At 38.4% G+C, this 21832-nt stretch overlaps 1 protein-coding gene across 1 annotated transcript in view; it reads right to left on the bottom strand.

Annotated features, from left to right (window-relative positions):
• The window catches only part of lrrc49 (leucine rich repeat containing 49), a 39906-nt gene extending 23507 nt beyond the window's left edge, over positions 1 to 16399 (bottom strand). Inside the window, exons 1-9 of the mRNA XM_042488684.2 lie at positions 16068 to 16399; positions 15788 to 15853; positions 15646 to 15715; positions 15095 to 15328; positions 14815 to 14917; positions 14061 to 14264; positions 13067 to 13133; positions 7146 to 7289; positions 455 to 516 (exon numbers count right to left, since the gene is read on the bottom strand). Of these exons, the coding sequence (XP_042344618.2) occupies positions 455 to 516; positions 7146 to 7289; positions 13067 to 13133; positions 14061 to 14264; positions 14815 to 14917; positions 15095 to 15328; positions 15646 to 15715; positions 15788 to 15853; positions 16068 to 16154 (1037 nt within the window). The 5' untranslated portion in view covers positions 16155 to 16399. The remainder of the gene's footprint in view (positions 1 to 454; positions 517 to 7145; positions 7290 to 13066; positions 13134 to 14060; positions 14265 to 14814; positions 14918 to 15094; positions 15329 to 15645; positions 15716 to 15787; positions 15854 to 16067) is intronic.
• Between the last annotated feature and the right edge of the window lie 5433 nt (positions 16400 to 21832).

The raw sequence follows: 21832 nt of genomic DNA on the forward strand, positions 1-21832 counted from the left end.
AACAAAAGAAAAACACATTTTTGAAAAAGTGTGTAAAGCAGGCTGACGTGTGCACTGAGCAACAAAAGGCACCTCTCATTCATCCTGTACATTCACACCTAGCAATGCTGCTCTTGAATGCACTCAACCTTCAAATCTGTCATTTATTTTCCATGGAAATGAGCTACTTGCTTCTCTGCTGTGTGAATAACTTTAAAGTATTGGCACACCCCTTTCTTGGATAACAACAAGCTAATTATGAACAAAAAAGAACATCCAGGTTGTCGTTTTCTAGGTTACAGACAGTGCACACCACAGCAAACCTGTGTATGTGTGTGTGTGTTTATGTGTATTCTGCCTACAGCTCGTTGGCCAGGCCCTGCCAAGAGCAAAGGGAGTGGACGTGGAACTGTCCGGCCACCATCTCTGTCCCTGCCCTGTGGGGAGGAGGGAGTTAAGCGATACGAGCTCTTACCTGGTGATGTGGTTGCAGCTGAGAAAGAGGCGCTGCAAGCAGGGAAGGCGGTCCACCTCGGTCTAGAAAGAGAAAGAGGGAGAGGGAAGAGAGAGAGATGGAGGGATGTGAAGAGAAGAAGGTGCTCGGGAAGAGGGCACTGCATCGTCACTGTCGTCAGAGCTCTGTATCCCTCTCCATTCCCTCAGTCACCTTGCAGCTCTCAGCTCCAGCGTACAGCATCCCCATCCACCCCTGCGCATGCACACACACACACGCTGCCTTGTCTGCACATGGAGAGGAGGGGCAGGAGAGACGGAGAGAGAGAGAGCATGAGGAGAAAAGGGGGAGGGGAGAGAGAGTGGAGTGTGCGCTAATGCAGAGATCCCCTGCTGCAGGAGGCAAAACTCGAAATGCCACTAGGACACATATACATCTACTCACACACACTGAGCTACTGTATCTCATCACGCGAAGACAATAGCTTTCTGTAAATTCAATAAAAGCTGTCTGGGATGGGGGTTGTGTCTGCATTGAGCAGGCTCAGCTTCTAAATCAGAATTCAGTGAGGGGGTGGGGTAAGGAGCAGCAGCTGGCCAGATGGCAAGATGAAGAGATACACAGGGATGTAGGCAATGTCACAACCACGACTTCAGCTAATCAGATGGTGTGGGTGTGGGTGTGTGTGGATGGTCAGTGTTGCACATGCTGGAAGCAAAGAGGACACTCCCAGCAGCAGTGTGAATGAGCTGCGTCAGCATCCGCCCATATTGCAGCCACCGCCTTACAGCCTCCTCCAGAACTGTTGCCAGTTCATTCAAATGAGAGAGCAGCTTAGCATCTAGGCTATGCTAACTCCTCTGCAGAGAACAACACTGCAGCACTGAGTCTCATCATTTAGAAAATTCCTACCACCCACGTCCACACAATCGCATAAATATAGTACACAGTTACTCATCCTTGTTTCATCCATTCCAGCAGCCAAAATGCTCAGTAGAGTACAGTTAGCATCAGAAGCAATGCTATAGAGAGAGCCTGTTTGTAAGAGTTTTTGTGTGAGGTTGTTGTGATACATTGCTATTCTATGGAATTAATATAATAAGTGGATCTTTAATGAATTTTGTAAACAATATATTGAGTATGTCATCTTTTTATATCTGAGTCAACAAGCTAGTATACAATGAGAATGAGCATATAGTTCCAACACATTTCTGCTGATACATTTTTAAAACTTTCCATAACTTTCTCATAATATTTAACCCATTTCCATGACTTTATGTGAGTAATTTAAAATGGGAGGACCTATATAGTGATGCAGCCATACATTATTAAACGTACACTTTCCAGGTATTTGCATATAAGAAAACTGGTAGCAGTTGCTAACTTTACTTGCTTGTGACTGGCACATACAGCAACATTACAAAAACACCAAGGCCACACCCCTTTTGGGGAATCCTGTAGATGTCAATGCAGATTGTTGTGTAATGGGATTAGAACTTGAACCCATCTGTATGCATTCATTTCCTGTTAAACAAACTATTTTTTTGTCTAATAATCATTTTGTGACTCTGTCTGAACTTGAGCATTCAAGATAATGTCATAAATTAAGGTTGATTGCTGTCATGTCCCTTCAGACTTTCCTCATCCAAGTAGATCAAAGACCCAACACAAAGCCCCCAGGACTAGTGTCAGGCTTTAAATCCAATATTAAATAGTGACTAAAAGTGGAACTACACCATCTAGGTGCATCATATGATGCCATGGGGCCCAGAGAGACTTCTTCCCATTGACTAACATTAGTAAAGACGCGTCTGTAAATCAGTGGATAAACTGTTTTGAGTGTCAAAACCCCCACAAAATGACTCATTTCACTATAAGGATTTAAACCATTTGGCGTGAAAAACATTTAGAAAGTCTAAAAAAGCCGCAAGATTAAATAATTTGATTCCCATTCAAGTTAGCGAAGCAGGACTTGGTTGTTTGGCTGGCAGAGGTTAGCCACTGGGGCACACTCAGCCACACTCAGGTTGCGTAAGCCTATAGTGCGCACACTCTATGGGCCCTATAATGAGAGGATCCAGGTACTATCATACCATGGAAACAGAGCGTTTTTGGTTTTTCATAGGCATAAACAGGACCCTGCCTCCAGTGCTGTATCTGGGTCTCTTAATACAACTGTGCCCAACATACTGGCCCGATATTGCTCATCTGGAATGTGTATGTATAGATGTCTGGATAACGATACCTGGTGATTCAATCAAATATGCATATTTGATTGAATTGAAAAGACTTACTTGAAAATTGGAATGAAAAGAAGCTAAGAAAAGTTCTATTTGCACATAACTGGAAAAGCTGAAAGAGTTACAATATGCTGTAAGAAATGAGTTGTTTTTCCAGCATTGAAAAACTAGCAATTTAGTAGGTATATGGTGTGGGTGTGAGTGACAAAGCAACCCAGACAGTTTTCTCCTCTCTAAATGTATAGGTTTAAGGCAAGTGAATATCTGTCAGGTGGCTTTAAACAAAACAAAAATGGGATGATTGTATTGTTCTGTGTTAATATTAAATTTGCTTTATGCAAATATACTAGCCACCTAATAATCCAGGCTTTTTGCTTCCTAGTGATAAAACAAATCACTTTGGCATTCATTTTTGATGCATAGAGAGACAAATTATGATTTTTATGGCAAAAGCATATTCAACATATTAAATTACTACATTACTTGCATAGGAACTAAGAATGTGTAGGGATTGTTGTAATGTTAGATTGTGTCAAATTGCTTTACTGTGCACTTCAGCAGTACAGGGGCGTCTTCTATTTCCGTCTTTAAAGAAACTGCAAGTCATGCTATCCAGTGCTAGCTTAATCTGACCCTCCACCAATATTCCCCGAGTCTCTGTCTGTGCCAGTCCCTGTATGGATGCTGGTGAAGCAGCAGCCACTGCACACTGTCTGAGACTAAATATAGCACCCCTGTCTCAGACAGAATGATGTCATAACTGAGCTGATGTGCTGCACAACAATCGCCAACCAATGTGGTCTCTTTTTCAAAAAACCCAATTGATCAGAGCCAATCAGCTGACAGGATGTGAAGTGAGGTTGGGTACAGCTGTGTTGCTGTGTGTGTGTGTGCGCCTGCAGGTGTGTATTTATGTGGCCGTGTCTTCACCTCTGCTCCACCCTCCTCTCACTGACAGTTTGCGTGTCTTCATTTTTCACACTCGTACTGAGCTCTGGCAGAGGCATTTCTCCACAAACACAAAACTATCTCTCATCGCCGCTATCTCTGTAGCATGCAAAAACACAACACAAAAAAGCATGAAAGCTGCTCAGATAAACACGACGGTAAGTGAAGATGCCAAGAGGGTTTCAAAGATTACAAAGCTTTTGGGTTTTGTGGCTGCTTTTTGAAAAGCACAAACTTTAGATGTGAGCTTAGCCGGCACACATCTGGCCTCAGGTAGGTCACTAGAATTGCAGATGCACAGTCTACTGTTAAGTGCTCATTGCTGTGTTGTTTTGCCATTGGTTTTCTTTCATGAATCATTATTTTATTAAATAGTTTAAGAATATATATATATATATATATATATACATATAAAGTGTATATTTATTATTATAGTTTTCTATGCTCTTTGCCCTTGAACTCCATAATTTGAGGATTTGAGCATAAAAAAATCCTCATTATTACTGTTGTGTTGTCCCTGTCTTTGATAATTCAGTTTCAGTTTTACTATTATTATTTTCCACAGTGCTCTGCTGCAGCATGTTGATTTATTAGATCCCCTTAGTTGCAAACTTTAAAAGTATAACAGGAAGAACAGACCTATGTAATGTTTGCAGAGGAGACATTATGTATTAAGGAGATGATGTGATGAATTTAGACCTCATTTCCTACATGTACACACACAGATTAGATTTGATTAATCTGCAGCAGAGCAACATCAAAAAGCATTGGACATTTCTTTTTTTACATTTTCAATAGAAATGATGCTTGACTCACTACTGGCCCCACAAGAAGACAAGCCTTTGGGAAATAAAAACTCCTTCTAATCCATTAAGCCAGTCTGCATCTGGGTGATGCTTCTTTGCTTTATCTGTTCTATCAATGCTTGTGCTGACTACCCAGCTCTTCCAAGTAAATCACGGTTCATGCTGCCAAAAAAGTCAAATGCATCACTTACTGACTGCTACGGGATTTCTCAATGGAGAGACCCACCTGAGATCAAGTGTGAACAAAAGAACGTTAAATTGTTGAACGCTAAACCACCGTTATGTAATCAGTTATTGCGTTGTGAGTAAATGAATGTAGAAAACTCATTTATATAAAGATGTAGCGAAAATCTCATGGTTATAACTTTGGAAAAAGTGCTGTGCAAACCAATGGCAACACAAGTTACTGCAACAAGGCATGAAATGAAATAGGTTACTAAAAAAATGTGTTCAGATGCATTACAGCATTACATAAATATTGATTGCATCACTGTTTCAAAATGTAAAAATATTCACCTAACTAAGTATTCATGTAACATCATGCCAATTAGATATGTATAGGATGGCTAAGCCTAACATATACTAAATAAAACTTTAAATGTAACACTTCTTTTTGCTTTAATTTTTTCACAGGTTTAAGTTAAAGATCTAAGATTTTTTTTCATGCACTCAATACATATATTTCTCCTATACTTACAAATTTCTACACAAATTTGTTAAAATTCATGTTAGTGAGCACTTTTCCTTTCCAAATAATTCACCTACCAGACAGGTTCAGCATATCAAGATGCTGATTAAACAGCATCATTACTACACAGGTGAGCCTTGGGATAGTCACAATAAAAGGCCTCTCTAAAATATGCTATTTGATCACATAAGATAACGCCACAGAAACCACGAGGTTTCAAGGGAGCTTGCTATTGGCATGCTGACTGTAGGAATGTCCACCAGAGCTGTTGACCTTTAACTGAAATGTCCATTTCACAACCATAAACCATCTTCGGGATTGTTTCCCTGAATTTGGTAGTACATCAAACCAGCCCCACAACCACAGGCCACATCTAGCCACACCAGCTCAGGACCTCCACATCCAGCATCCTGCCCTGCAAGTTCGTCTGAGACCAGCAACTCGGACAGCTGATGTAATAATTGGTTGCACAACCAACAACTCCCTCAAACCTCAACTCCCTCAAGACTCAGAGCATCTGTGGTGTTGTGTTGTGTGATCAAACTGAACATTTTTGAGTTGCCTTTCATAATCACGGCACACCTGTGTAGTAACGATGCTTTTAAATCAGCACCTTGATCTGCCGCACCTGTCAGGTGAACAGATAATCTTGGAAAAGGAGAAGTGCTTACTAACACACATTTCAACAAACTTGTGACTAAAATTTGAGAGAAATATATCTACAGAGTGCATGGCAAAGTCTATGATCTATTAGCAAAACAAAAGTGTTGTGTTAAAATCTTTGTGTGTAAACACATCTTCAACTAACTTACTGTGAGCCTCTCACAGCATGTTTTTCTAGTCCAGTATTCCACTTTTCACCTACCTTGAATAAAGGGAAAACCTGGACACCTGGAGAATGGTTATTTATTTTATGCCTGACACAAGCACTTGGCAGCAAACACCACTAATGACAGAGACTGTAGAATCTGCTGAGGGGCAGCATTTTTTCCTCTCCTGTGCATCAAATAAAACATTACACCCGATAATTAGGACTGGAAGTGGTTCTTGATGAGAACTTGCAGGCAGAGGACAGAGTGAGTGATGGGGAGAGGTTTCATACAACACAATGTTGGATTCCATTCCTATTTTCTACCCCAAAAAGCAGAAAAGGGCTTAGGGGATTTGCATACAAATGAAGGGGCCTGTTTTGGCATGCACTGTTCTGTTTATCAGATTAAAACTATAGAAACCGAGAGGAGTGAATTTCCGTGTTAAGAATATCCAGTTTCTCTTTCAGTGCGCCAGAATGTCGGAGGGAGGTTGTGGGTAATGAGCTGCGTCTCCCTGGGTAACACCATCGAGATACATTTCACCACAGACTTTCTTACAAAGATTCTATTGATGTGATTTCTGTGTTTGTTATTTTGTGACAGGAAAAACTGCTACATGCAATCCCATAACGGAGGAAACGGTAATCATCCAAGGGACAAGGTCCAAAAAAATGACATGTAGATGAAAGATGAGGCAAGCTACTAGTGTGTTTACCTTATGAAGAACATTTTTCAAAGGAACAGTTGTCAGAATGCAAGAACATGTTCTTGTCTGTTGATTAAAATGCAGAGAGAAATACTGCGAATATCTTACTGGTAGCTGAAGGAATTTCACCTGCTCAGGATATGAAATACAACATCCTTAGTTCTTACAAATCATAAGGTAGCCGCACTGTTTACAATCTGGGACTAGGTCTGAATTATTGAGCAAACCCATGATGCACTGGGATGAGGTGCACAGATTAGATGCAGCACAGCTGCCTTAATGCACATAGTCAAAGAGCTAGTTTAATCCTTCTGTGGAAGCCAAATCAAAAGTTCTCAAGTCTGCATGCACCCTGCAACTAGCCTGACAAAGGGCAGCAGAAACTACAGTCATGGTTGAAATTGAGTGTGTGAACAGTTGGTGCCTTTTTCTTTATATAAAGGAGAAGAATAGTGAGCATGCAGTGAATAAAATGCTTTAAGCTGTTGCTAATTGGGAAAGAGGCCCCTCACCACAACAGAGATGCAGTTGTGTCGTAGGTTGAGTTCAGTCAAGCAGTCCAGGCCCTGCAGGTTTTCCACTCTGCATATGCTGTTTCCTGCCAGGTTCAACACTCGCAGCTCGCTCAGGTGAGACATGTTTTCCATCCTGCAGATCTAAATGAAAGCACAGTGAGACAAAGACAATTTTAACATAAAACCATATGAAGTGGCAATTTGGATAATGATATTCTATGTAAAGAGAAACACAGTGGGAGGCAGGGCTAGCAGAGCAGAACACAGTAGTATTGTATTCATTCAGTGCTCACTCTCACATTCAAATCACATATTTAAATTTTGTCAGAGGGTTCGCAGAAAGCCAAAACACAGTGTGTTTCATTTTCTTTACAATGCCTGAGGCTGCACCTTCTGCTAAATGACACTAAAAACAGGGATGGCATTTCCACTCCCCTATTTACCTCAGAGTGAACCACTTCATAGCAACAATCTGTATCACTTGTGAACATCTTGAACTACTAATATGCAGTCAGTCACATTAAGCCATGACTCCCGTTTGACCTCCCAAATCATCATCAATAACAAACATGTAGTTGAGGGTCAGTCAGTAGTGAAATGATGCCTGCTTCTCCCCCCGCGTCTCTCTCTGAGAGAGCATACTTCGAGGTCCACGTCATGATGAAACTTAAAATACTTCAGAAAAATTCCTGACGGTTCTCACAGAGAGATTGATGTGTTTGTTGCCTATAGTGCACACTGTACATGTGAGGATAAAGTTGAAATGGCATTAGGGGTTTCAGGATTAAGAAATAAAAGAAAGTTTTTAAAGTTGGCAAATTTAGAAATATAGATGAACACAAGAACCAAGACGGGTTTTGGGCTTCTGTCTGGAAAAAATATCAACTCTTTTTAGTTTTTTCAAGGTTAAAAAAAGAGAACTATTTTAGAAAGTAGGTTCTGAAAAGTTTTGGGGCTTTGAACTAACTACAACAGCACACCCTGGTTGGTCTAAGAGATCTCACAGGTTCATATGCAGAAAAAATTAGAAGATTTTCAAATCAGTACACAAACCTACAGGGAACCACAGTACATAGAGAGTAATATTTGCTTTCCTTTTGGCCCTAGTCAGCAGAGTTTTAGATTAACTGATTTACTTCTTGTTCTAGGGAGTTTAGACAGAAATTCATTTCAATAGAGATAAACATGTAAAAGAGTTTCTGAATTAACCACAGAGAGAAATTATACATTATAAAAATGTTTATCATGATCAAATGAACAGAATAAAAACCAGGGAGGGTAGGCGGCAACTTTTCCAAGTTTTAAATGCATGCAAAAAAAAGTGTGTTCTTGTTCGCTGGCTCTGATTTTTAACCTTAAACTAAGTTTGTGTGCATGCACAGGTGGCAGCATAGTTAAAAGAAAAAGACAATTAACTAATCGCAACAACTCAACCCCAAACACCACCGTTAAGTGAGATCATCACGCTGCACTTAACACTGAAAAGCCTTTACAACTGTTGTATTGTGGTGTCACAGCTGACATGAATACTTTCAGTCAACACACAGTCATAGCACACTGAAAGGACAATGGCACCTAAAAGGTTAGCGAGGCAGGCCTGTGCCACGTTTTTTGGCTTAGATATCAAGAAGATTCATGAGTGCAAAGCAGTCAGTGGAGGATAAACAGCTGCACGCTCAGTGAACTCTTCCTGAATAAAGTGAGGTGAGAAAAACAAACACCTTCACAAGGTTAACATTATCTCAGGCCCAGACTTGGGCATCCCTAACCTAAGCAAAACAGGCGTCGGTACATATCAGACTTCTGTCAACACACAGACACAGAATCTCTGCACACACTGAAGCAGAGTTTGGATGGCCTCCTTTCTAAAAATTTAACCATTTGAACCTTGGTTCAACATCAGTTTTCTTTTCCTGCATTCAGATGTCTTTCATGAGCATTTAAACCTTTGAACCTGAGAAAAACAGCTTGATTTGTTAAGAGAAGATGGGAGAAAAAAGGCATTGAGCAACTTGGCAAAATATATCCCACAAATTGCAAGAAATAAGTAAATCATGAAAGGAAAATTACCTGAAATTTCACTTAAAAGAAGGAGGGAAAGTTGACAAAACTATATAGATTATTTTATATTTAAAAGAATGTTACAAAAAAACACATTATTCCATTTTATTTATTTTTAGCTCTTTTTGTGTTTATTTTCTCATTGTTTTTTCTTCTCTTTTTTTATTTTCAGGTAATTTACTTTTTGCCTTTTACTATCTATCCAAATAGACCCATGTTTTTAAGTGGGGGTCTTTAGGGGAAGAAAGTAGGTCAACAGTATATGCCACATAGAAGTAATATACATCATCTGAAAGCTGGAAACCTGAAGATTGATTTCAGCACAGTTTATCAAGTTGTTCTGGTCATAGATATGTAACAAACATTGTGCTTTTGTTCAGCATCATCAAGAATTGACAAAAAATAGCCAAAAGTCCCTCCAAAATACAGCATACAGCCAACTAGACCCTGAGTAATACCACAGAAAAATCATTCTGATATCAAAAGCTTTTGACATTTGGAGATTTCTTTAAAAACTGTATTTTTTGGCAATTGAATGACAAGCACTTTTTATCTAGAAACTGCTGAGAAACCCTCTTATTGTCAATTTACCTGTGAAAGCTACACATCCTCTGAATGCCGAGTTTGTCATAGCCACTTTATGCATTTTTAAGACTGTTTAGGAATCCAAATTGCAGAAATATTCAAATACAATAGGTAAAATTACACATTTATGCGGAAAAACTGCATGGATTTTTCCCCAAAAGACATTGGACTGGCATAAAATGGGTACATTTTATGCCAGTCCATCCATAAAAGAGAGACTAATGGGTACCCGGAGAACCTATTTTCTTGAGGAGAGAGGTCAAGGGACCCCTGACAAATTGCCATGCAATTTTCCCTCACCAAATCTGTGCCTAAATTTGGATCATCATTTAGCTTTTTTCCTGATAAGCTCACATGACATGGTTGGTACCGCAGGATTAGGTCTTCTAGTTTTATATGAAAACATATCGTCACTCTAGCTTTAAAACTCAGCCAGTCCTAAAGACAGGAATGTTGTCCTGGAATGTCAGTTGGGATTGCCAGCAGCCTCATAGGTCTCTAGTGTTAAGACACCAGGAACTAGGTATTTCTCAGTGGTGCAGGTCAGACATCCAGAATGTTGAGATGGTTCTGACACTTTAAATGTCTGTCTGATACTCGAGTCAGATTTTATGTTATTGAACACTTGAGATATGGAAAGACATTGATGTGAGAGCGTAGACGATTTCTGAAGTACCAATAATATTTATTAAACATTAGTAGAAAACTCTTGAAAATGTGAATAAAATAATGTTGCTTCACAAACAGGGCAGAGGCCTGTTATTGCCGGGAGAGTTGAAAGCAATGGGACATGCCAAAAAGGGGTAGCAGGGGTAGTAACATCAACTCTTGGCTTGTTCCTTGTAAACAATACAGGAACAAGTATTGTGGGCTGTCTGCTGAAATCAGGTCAGCTGATTCAGTGCTCTCCTTTAAGTCTCTTCTCAAAACATTTTTTTTTTTTTGGAGAGCTTTTCCTGATTTTTTAAAAAATGTAATTCGATATTTCTCTGATGTGTCTTGTGTCTACCTTCCTTTTCTACATGGTGGAAAGGAAAGTAGCTGGTTTGACCCCTTGGAAATGTAGATTGTAAACTGGTTTGTTGTATATGTTCTGTTTTGTTTTGTTGTAAAGCACTTTGCAACATGGATTTTGGAAAAAGTGTATTGCATAAAATGGCCATTAATGTCAAAGACGAGGACGCAAACACAGACAACCTTGAGTGACTGGTTTTCATTAATGACAGAAGAGCCTAGAGCATCCTAGTGGGGAGTTCCTGTTCCAGCTTCATTAACCCAAAGTGCTATGCTGACCACACATGACAGACAGTCAAACTAAATCAAAATCATAATCATGATTTACGGGAGGGATATAACTTTTACCATGCACATGAGTTTAACAAACCCCTCTAACTCTGTGATATTTTCTCTCTATTTTACAGACCCTGTAGGGCATTCTCCACTGTTTCTGTTAAGTCAAACTGCTCAAGTGGAAAACATCACCGCCTAACCAAAGACTGGTTATCCAACATTGTCGGGTCGCATCGTAACCCCAACACTTGGTCACTGAGGCCAAGTGTGGGTTGGATGCACTCCCAGAAAGAATATCTCCTTCTGAATACTTCCAGCAAACTGGAAATTTAATGAAATTCTGTCACAGGAATAAAGTGTAAAAAAAGGTGGGGAATGATGTGAGCCTCCCTGCTAGATGATGGGAGGAAGAGAAGATGACAGTGATGTACTGCTTGTGGTTAAAGCATGCACAGAAATAGGAAAGACATGCAGCTGGGGCTCTATGACCTTTAGTGACTACAAAACAACAACCTGACTGGGTAGAATAAACATAGTTTTAAAAGTTATATTAACTCATGAATCCGTTAACTCCCTCGCTGAGTCACTTCATCATCTCGTATTACCATGGTTCGGAAATTCACATTACATTTGGGTGGTCAGGTCTCCGGTGAGTTTGGAAAACATCGAATAAAAGGTGATTTAATTTGAATGCACAAAACAGGAGGTTTTGAAGTCAGTGAGTGAAAAGCGACCTGTCCTTGTCAGAATAATGGATTTATCATCTGCTCCTCAATAAGCGCACGCCAACAAATGGCTACCTCTGAATGTAATGTTCTCTCATCACCAACAAGGAAAGTACAAAAAATTCTATTTACTATGTCACTCATTCAATTATCCCATTATCAGAACTGTTTAAATTAACTGCAGAGATGCAGTCAGGAAGCACAACAAGTGGAAAAAGCCTAAAGCAACAAACCATCCTCCATCAGGAAGAATAATACAACACAATAGCAGTCATTGAATAATAATTGGGACGCCTGCGTATGCAAAGAGCAGCCAACATCAGAGAGGGAGTCTCACCAGGTCCCTGGAGTAGCTCTCTGAGGAGGGGTGTAGGCGGCATGCTGGCAAAACACTAATTTGACCAAGGAAAGCCTTTCTATTCTATCCTCCTTTCCAAGAGCTGCTGTAATCCTCATCTAACATCTGCGTTACTATCATTATTTTATTTCCCAGGCTTTTAATATCAGTCAGCCAGGTTCTATTGTGGAGGCTGGACAAATGGCCACCAATAATAGCATTCAACTCAAATTAATTGAAAAAACGACAAAATCTGCTTCAGCTCATAACCATTCCCAATGCCGAAAACATGGAAAAAGTTGTGTCTGTTGAATAAATTATGCTAGAGTAACTGAGGAAATGGATGTGGGAGTAGATCCTTGACAAGAGCACGTAGGTTCTGATGGTTTCTAGTCCTTTGTTCTCTAACAGTGCTGGGAACTGTGCTGGAAACTAAAGTAAATCCTTAAGTTAAGTACCAATAAAACTGAGGTAGATAAAAGGCTGATCATAGCGGCCATCAGATTTCTCACTTAAAAAAGACATTATAATATCAAATGGGGAAGGAATGCTAGACATGACCTATTTGTTCCTAGCTAAGCTGCACTGTTTTAAAAGACATTAGACAGAAACAAGAGGATAATTTGGCTATATTCTGCACCCCGAATAGTCATCATTTAACAGGCCTGTGGATGATGAATACATGAATTCTCATGTCTGGGCTCTTGCTGTCATGTCTGTTTGACTGTACCATTTAGAGAGCTGCATCTCACAGAGCAAACCACTAGTTAGCAACAGTGTGGAGGAGGTGGAAGAGACAATCCACTTCAGCTGAACTTCGCAGCTGAAATTCATGATCTCCGGTGACGGTATCTGCAGCTAAATGACCAAGACTAAACATACTCATGCTGTAAGGAGGGAGGATGGTGAAGGGACAGTACCTGATTGTCATGTAAATCCAGGATGTTCAGTTTGGACAGGCCCTCCAGGCAGCATATTTTACGGATTCTAAAAAGTGACATAAAATGGAAATTATGACATATGATGTACTTAAAATACAAATCGTCATAATGTATGTGAACAATCTATGACAAAGTTTTGCCCATTATTAAATGTGTCAGGTACAGACAACTATATGTATTGTAGGGAATCATAGGAAAATTGTAATGTGTATGTGTGAGTGTGTGTGGGAGGGCAGTCTATTGAACAGGCACCAAAAAGAGGACAGCCAGCTGGCCACAAAGCATATTTAGGGGTTATATTCCCAGAGGAAACCGAACATACAAAGTGTACTGCGACTTAATGTTCAGGACTGACCATATGGATTTAAATTAAACTATAACTGAAACTAATGGTTGCACTCTCTTGACTAATGGTAACCTAAATCAGTATTCTTCACCACATATGGCCCTGTAAGCAGGTCTAAGAAGATAAATGTCACATTTCACAGAAGGTGAATCAAATGCCAGAGTTCATCTTTGAAATCCTGATGTCATTTTCCGTGATTTACGACTTTAATCGTCTTCCTCTCGACCTTTTGAATAAAATTACTGATACCACAATGAATGGTTTTCGAATCAAACCAGGCACCTGCTGGAAAACACTCATCTCTGAAGCTTATGACATAGTAGCAGGTAGTATATAAATTGAAAAACCTTACTGGCAAACAGCAGGATGTATTTTATAACCTTCAAGCAACAATTACTCATTTCACATTAAACCACAGATCTCAACATGTAAGTTTAAAGAACAATACGTCATTCAACGTCTTTACACCACAATCAACTCTGCAACTTTTGTGTTACTAACACAAATATGAACTGAACAATACTCTCTATGTAAGAAGTGAAATTTCAGAATAATCTGACATATTCTTTGCTTGTGATCGGTGGATCGTAAGCAAAGAATATCCACAACTCCAGAACCACAACTAACCTGTTCTTCCCCAACATAAGGATCCTGAGAGAGTGAAGAGATTCAATGCCAGTCATATCACAGATGTGATTGTCATACAGGTTGAGGAAAACAAGCTGCTGCAGATGTGACAGATGCTGGATCATTGTGATTAAATTGTGCTGGAGGTTCAAAAGCTGTAGTTCATCCATAATGCCCAGCTGAGGGCATTCCTCAAGACAGCGCCTGGAAAATTGAAAGAGCATTTTGCACAATTAAGGTTTGACATAGGTGACAACAGTTCAGGCCTTAACTTCAGAACATAACAGCTGTATTTTACCATTATTTGACCATTTTTTCCCATGCAATTAAGTGATGCAAATTAATGATTTAATATTTCACTATACGTATTGCCTTATTTCTGCTCTGTCTCTAGTGACACATTTCCTCATCAGCAAACACAAGGGGCAGGTATTTTAAGGGACTTTGCTGCTCCCTAGTGGAAATCTAGATCACTCATCATTTTGGGTGAAAGTCTTATTATTTCTGCTACAAATACTGTGACCGAATTGAGTGAATAAAACCAACAAAAACTTAATGGCACAGGAATGACACAAGAATATGATTAACATGCATGTACAGATACATAGAACTGCCGTGGCACATGACATGTCAATCATATGTCCAGTTTACATTGACATTTAAAAGAACTTGTAATGTACGACACAGACACAATTCTTATCCTTCAAAATTAAAAAGAAAAGAAAAGGAAGAAAAAAAGAGAGACCACAGATACCTTTCCAAGTCAATTCGCTGAAAGTTGGATGTAAAATCGTCACAGGGCAATCGAGTGATGGGAAAAGCAGCGGCTGGATGGTTTTTATATCCTCCATAGCCACCTGACATGGACATTACACAGTGAGTTCAGGATACACAAAATATACATATCAAAGTACATTTCATAAAAATTAATAATATATACTTGAAGGGCACAAAATCTATATCTAAAAATAAGCTATAAAACCATTTTTTTTCCAATTCGATAATATCTACCAAGTGATATTTGCCATATTTACCTGCTGGCTTAGCAAGGTTTAAGGCATTGCGGTAGTAAGTGGCCCCTTCATTGTGGGTTGGTCTCCTAGATTCTTCTCTTGTGTCTTGTGTAGCATGAGAAACGGCATCAAAACCCCTTTGAGCACCACACACTTGAGGTACTAGGTTATGCACAAGGGAATTTGTATAGTCACTGGCAAATGATGGCACTGGAGGTGTCTGGACAAGTCTTCTGCAAGTGTGCAACCTGTTCTCTAAAGATGGCATGGTACAGTGAAACAAATGGTGTTAACAGTTCTTTTTTATTTATTTATTTTTCACATATCTTAGCCAGTCGTGTAGTGCTAGTAGATGAGGTGGGTGTAGCACTAGGAAGATGGGTCGGTCAACAGAGAGGAAGTGGGTATACACTCCAATGACTTTTTGGCTGATAGGAGGGTATACTGTTAATAGCCCAAAAAAGAGGTGGGTATACCCCATATACCTGCATAAACCCCCCACTTAAACACTGATTTTAGCCATTCATGAATACTACACAATGCTGAATCACAGTGGACAGGATCAGGCTTACCTGGGTTCGAATGATTCATTGCTTGGATCGTATTCATGTTTTTTTCTTTTACAAGATCTTGAGACTCAGTCTGTAAAAGAGTTATAAATTGTGAAGAACGCATGGAAAACTCAAGGCTATCTAGTCCTTTATCATGACTTACCATCCTCTGGGCTCTCTCAAGTACTGATGATTTGACAGTTGTAAGGTGCAACTTGCAGCTGTTGACCTGCAAAAATATTTAACAATAATAACTGATCAAATGTGTTGCATTACACAATATATAGTTCCCTTTAAAATGAGTATGTAGCTAGTAAGGCTGCTAACTTCAACTAGCTAATCACAACTGATCATTCTCTCCACTGAGCCTGAGGCCTGAACCTTTGTTAGCCTTTATATTATACTGTGAAGCAATGGTAAAAAGTGTTAAAAGTGGTAATTACCATGGGGGTGAGAAACACCCATCTATCGTTGACACTGTTGTGTTTTTGAGCTCGCATCGTTTTGCCCTCAGTTCGCTCCGGCTCCATTTAGCTAATGTTTGTGAAAACATTTAGCTGAAGCTAAAAGTAAACAGTTCAGACCAACCTTGGAGTAAAACAAACAAAAAACAACCCTATTTAAGAGCTGGTTCTACATTCGTGTATATTTAAAAGAAAACGAGCTCAGTTGTTACAGTAATATATTTTCAAAGCTTAGGTTTGCAGTTCAAAAACCGATATTCATCTTTAGCCTACTTTAGGCACAACATACTTCCCCGGAGACAGACACTGCTGCCATGGCAACGACGGCGTTGCTGGGTTACGCCTACTTCCCGTGTCACTGAAAAGCACTCCGTAGGGAAACTAGTGACTGAATCAGTTTCTTAAGATAAAGTTTTTTTGTTTTTTGTTTTGTTATGTTTTTTTTTTGTTGTTGTTGTTGTTTTAAATTGTACAATGTACAAAACCTGCACATAAACATGGCAATATTAGCATTCTTTTCATAACTGCAAATTACATGGGAACAATTGTAGTAAACAAGATATGACATCTCATAAGTTAATAATGCTCAAATGAATGTTTTTTCCAGGGAAGGAAAATAAATAAATATGAAAATAGAAAAGAAGTCAAAATGAATCATCCAATATTCAAGGGGATACACAGTTTACATCATAATAATTCATGTAATAAACAGAGGGATGTGTAGTTTCATACCAAAAATTAATCATTTTATAAACTATTGCATAACAAAAATAAATCACCATATATACTAGGAAGTATACAATTTTACATCAGTTTTCTGAGTCAGTACAACATTCTTTTAGACTGTCAAACAGTTTTTGTGCTATTTTGTCTTTCATTAACCTTAAGGACTTTAAGTACAACTTAAATTCTTTCAAGAAAGAAACAAAAATGTGGGATGATTTTATAACTCTATTTTTTGTATGAATAATTTAGCTAGACACAGGATCACATTAGTACAGAGTTCATCATTTTTGTTTTTTATTAAAGTACCAAATATAACATTTTCTTTGGAGATAGGTGGGAAAGATGAGATTTTTTGTGTTATGAATGTCAGTTTCTTAAGATAAAGGCAGGCTTACGTATTACCTGTTAGGGACTGTTCATTGTTTTTGATTGTTTTTTAAGAGAGGGGAGTAGGTGGTACATCTCAAGTTAAATGATTTTTTTTTCGTATTTATTTTAAATACAGTGCTCTAGGCATGACGTTTTTTTGTGGGTCAACATGGAAGTTAGCGACACCCTGGTTCCCTTGTCAAAAATTCTATGGGATTTTCCATTGAATTTTAGATTATTGCAAAAAACAAAAAGCCCTGCGGCAAACAAATGTTTATGATACTTACACATTCTGTTCAGCAATATAATCTTCACAACTGAACACCTCTTTTAGGATTTTTTGAAGCCTAAATTAAATTATATTACCAGAAGTAAAAAACAAAAACAAACAAAAAAAAAAAACATAAAAACATTAGGCTATAAACGAACTACACAACAGTTGCATGATTTCAACAATGCCACCATAACAAGGCTATTAAGCCATATTCGGCAGGTTGACGTTCTGTGGTGTCAATTAATCACTTGTGAGCAACTGCCTTTTTAAAAGACACATTCAAAGTTCACAAGTTGGATATTTACTGCTGTTTTTAACATAATAGAACAAAACATGAAAGTCTCTTAAGCTAGGGTGAAGCATGGGGGGGTTACACTGTGTAAATAGTCTTTAATCATTTCCACAAAATATGACACACAGGTAGCATCCTGGAGCGCTGGTTGTTTTCTGGTTCTCTCAGCTGCTGTAGTCTGATGCACTATAGGCTACTGACAGAGTGCTTGCATAATACAGCTACAGGGAGGGCAGACAGGGGTCAGTGAGGGCCTAGAGTTCAAATTAACACCAGGGCTCCCTGTCGGGTTAAACTGGCCATGTTTATTAAGACTTAAGTCGTGCTTCCGTTTGACATCACACTGAAGATAATTCTCAGTCAAACAGGTCAAGGGCAAATATCAGCCAATCGTACATGCCTTCCCAGAACTTCAGATTAAATGCAGCAGAAAAGCAAATGGTCTGATGTACACAGTGGCCTCAGTAAACACTAGTAGCCTCTGTTAGGGTCAGTCACATTTACCTTTGAGATGTGGGTGCAGTTTGTTTTTAGGCCTACACTATATGAGAAAAATGCTTTTTTTATGCATTTTAATCAAACATCTCCTAAGAAAATCATAATCTTGGGAAAATAATGAAAGCACAGACAAAACACCTGAGGCCGCTATAACCCATAGGTATTTAAAACCACAAAACATTGATATAAGCTTTATGACAACTCAACGTGTTATACAGTATATGCAGAGAATTAAATTATACATAATGGTATTGCACACACTTTTTTAATCGTACTTCTCAACATAATTTAAACGAAACACCTCAAACTGCAATAACTTGCACCTGCACCTGTGAACATTTCACTTGATTTGTGCTCTGCTTCTTTTGTTGTATTCTGAATAAAACGATGTGGTGGTGAGTAAAGAGAATGCTATGATAATGACTTAAAGAGCACTGACGCAAATCTTTCGCACATTGAACATTTTGTCATTGCAGGAAAAAGCACAGGTGTAACAAATAACGCTAATGATGGCTCTGTTCCAGTTAGGTGTGTCAGTACACCGAGTGCATGAGTCACTAGTATTTGTCAGATGTTGGAATTATTCTATGCTGATTCCTTCTTGCCATTAGACTCCTGCTCTCAAAATCTACCATAACACTGAGATTCTTGGCACATTTGATTGTGGGTTATTAATCCAAAGATCTCGTTTTTAGATGTTAATATAGACCATCACATTTTAGAACATGCTTATACTTACACCACTGTCTGAGAATTAATATAAATTGCAAATTACATGCATGAATTACTTCAGACTTATGAGTCCTTTGTTATGTCATGAATCAATAACATGTTTTTACCTTGTCTCTATCCACAGTTCTGATGCTCTTTCTTTGTTCTCTTTTCAATATAATTCAGGTGACTGGCCATTAATCAGTTGCACCACAGAACACCAAATGTGATAAAATAGATTGCTTTGTGTATTTTCAGCCTTTTTACTCTGGCAGTAATGAGCGGTTGCTCAGAGAACGCAAGTCCAGATTCATCAAAGGGACATCCCACACACTGCCTGTCACCATCTATTCATGAAGCACAGGCTGACACGTATTATGGGAGGTGGCCATCAGCACCATGTGTGACAGGCCATACTGGAAAAAGTACAATGTAAATTCTAGCTATTTAAGGAATCATCTATGTACATAGCTTTGCTACGTTTCTTTTGTATAGTTGCCACATTATTGTTTTTGTTTTTTTCTCTCACTTATTGCTGTTTTTCTGCTTTTTTATTGTTGTTGTTCATTATTGTCTTGTTTCGTGAAGCACTTTAGGCTGCTTTATTGCATAAAATGTGTTAGTAAAAAATAAAGTTACTCCCAGAAGAAGCAGACACAGAGCCAAGCATATGTATTTTATATTCTTGGCATAGCAGAGCTATGCCAAGAATATAAAATAGATATATAGTAATAATAAAAACAATATTAACGCCAGTATGTAAGGAATTTAAAATTATAATATGTATAATATGCTAAGTGTGTTAAGTAAATATAAAACTATGTTCCTTATGCCTTATGATCCTTATGTAATACAATGTTTAAAAATAGTGTGGAAGCTACAGTGCAACACAATATAAACATAAGTCATAATAATAATACAATTTTGTGCAATATATGTGATGTGTATAACATGCCCTATGGTGTGTATTTTTATTTTTATCTTAGCTATAATGTCACTACCCACCGCCCTTACAAATGTCCTTTATAAATTTACTTGACCAAGGTGTTTAAATTCAACACGTTACCTACATTTCTGTTAAAGTCAGACCCAGTGGTGTTGAGGACATGTCAGCAGCAAGACAGTGAGAAATAGTCACTTGTTCCTAACACTGAACATGGGGACTCCAGAAAACTACACAGTGAAAATAACTTTAACTTTTAACTTTAAAAAGTTAGTGAATGGACTGCATTAAATGTTTAAGTTGGCTGAATTTGAGAATACAAGTTGAATAATTTCAAAATTACATCAACTTGTCTTCTCAAATTCAGGCAACTTAAAATTTCAGGGCAGCACAGACACTCATTTTTTTGAGTAAAAACAAATCATTTATTTTTAAAGTGTTTGCACATTCACTCTGAGTCTAATATACTGTTAGTTGTTGGGGGAAAAAATGGAGACATAAGCTATTTCATCAGAGGAAATGCAAAAAGTAAACACAGAGTGATTGTACCAGCAGTGCTGATTTATTGGCAGCATCACAGTTGGGGTCCTGCTTTCACTGAAAGAGGACTTGTAGATGTAGAAAAAGGAACATTATTTGTAAACATATTCCCAGGTTAAAAAAAGCAGAATCATTGTAAAAGGTGATCTGTTTTTCTACCATCTGGTAGTGTGTGTGTGCTTGTGTGTGTGGGAGAGAGAGAAAGAGAGCATGCTGGTTTTTCCTGTCAGTCAGTCTATTTATTAAGCATTTTTATTTTAGTTCATCCATAGCAACCGAAAAGACTTATGCCATTCACAGTTAGAGAGAAAAATAGATTACTTGACAGCTCTGGGTTAATGAATTCAAGCTTTAATTCATTATTTATGTAACACCTTGTGTAATGGTAGGAGTGTAGGAGAAACCAGGATGGTTGTGACACTAGGTTAAGTGCAACATTTACACCCAGAGAATAACAGGTTCGGCAAACAGTTTTATTGTAGCGCACACATAATCCACAGTAGCATACGCTCACAGAAGACACAATATCAGCAGCACAGAAGAAGGAAAATTAAATGACTTTGCTGTTTTACTTTTTTCTATACTAATTTAGTGCAAGATCTCTCTTTAATTGAAACTGATGACATCTGTGGTAACTGCAAATTCACATGCTCAATCAGCACTCTGATTGCTGTGAAGGCTGCAAAAGATGGGGGTTGCAAACATTTCCTCACAGCTTTACAGCCATCCCCTTTTAATTTTTTCTTTGCAGTATTTGTCAAACATGGGAGTAAGAAACAGATGGGAAGGGGAAAACAGATCGGTTGTCAAGGCCCTATCCATTTGCCATATCACATCCTATCAATAATATCAAGATGTGCAAAGGCAAAAAAGAGGAGTATGTCCATGAGTGAAAAACAACCACATGTGATCAATACAGCATTTAAAAATTCTTTATTTAACCCACCAGGGGTGTGTCAGAAGATTCTCGTGTTGTTATCTGCTGTACCTCCTGCTTACAACTGCTGCATCTCTTCAAGCGGTATGGCAGGTTTTAATAATGGAACTCTATCATACATCTATGAACTCAAAGGGAACAAGACCTAAAGGGCTTAATAGTGGTGGATGTCACTGATTTCACATTAAGCTATAGTGCTTTTTGAAGTGAGAAACTAGATTACGAGTCTACAGCCAGTGGCTCTATAGAATAGAATAGAATAGAATAGAATAGAATAGAATAGAAATACTTTATTAATCCCGTGAGGGAAATTGTTTTATTACATCAGCAAATAAGAGAGCAGCAACTGAGTAAAATATTCATTAAAAAGGCTAAATAATGCAAATATATATACAAGGGAAGGCACTTAACATAGAATAAAATGAAATAAAATAACAATAATAATAATAAAGAT

The sequence above is a fragment of the Plectropomus leopardus genome, chromosome 1, assembly GCF_026936395.1.
Source record: "Plectropomus leopardus strain MGB_pleo_1.0 chromosome 1, ASM2693639v1, whole genome shotgun sequence".
NCBI classification, from domain to species: Eukaryota; Metazoa; Chordata; class Actinopteri; order Perciformes; family Serranidae; genus Plectropomus; species Plectropomus leopardus.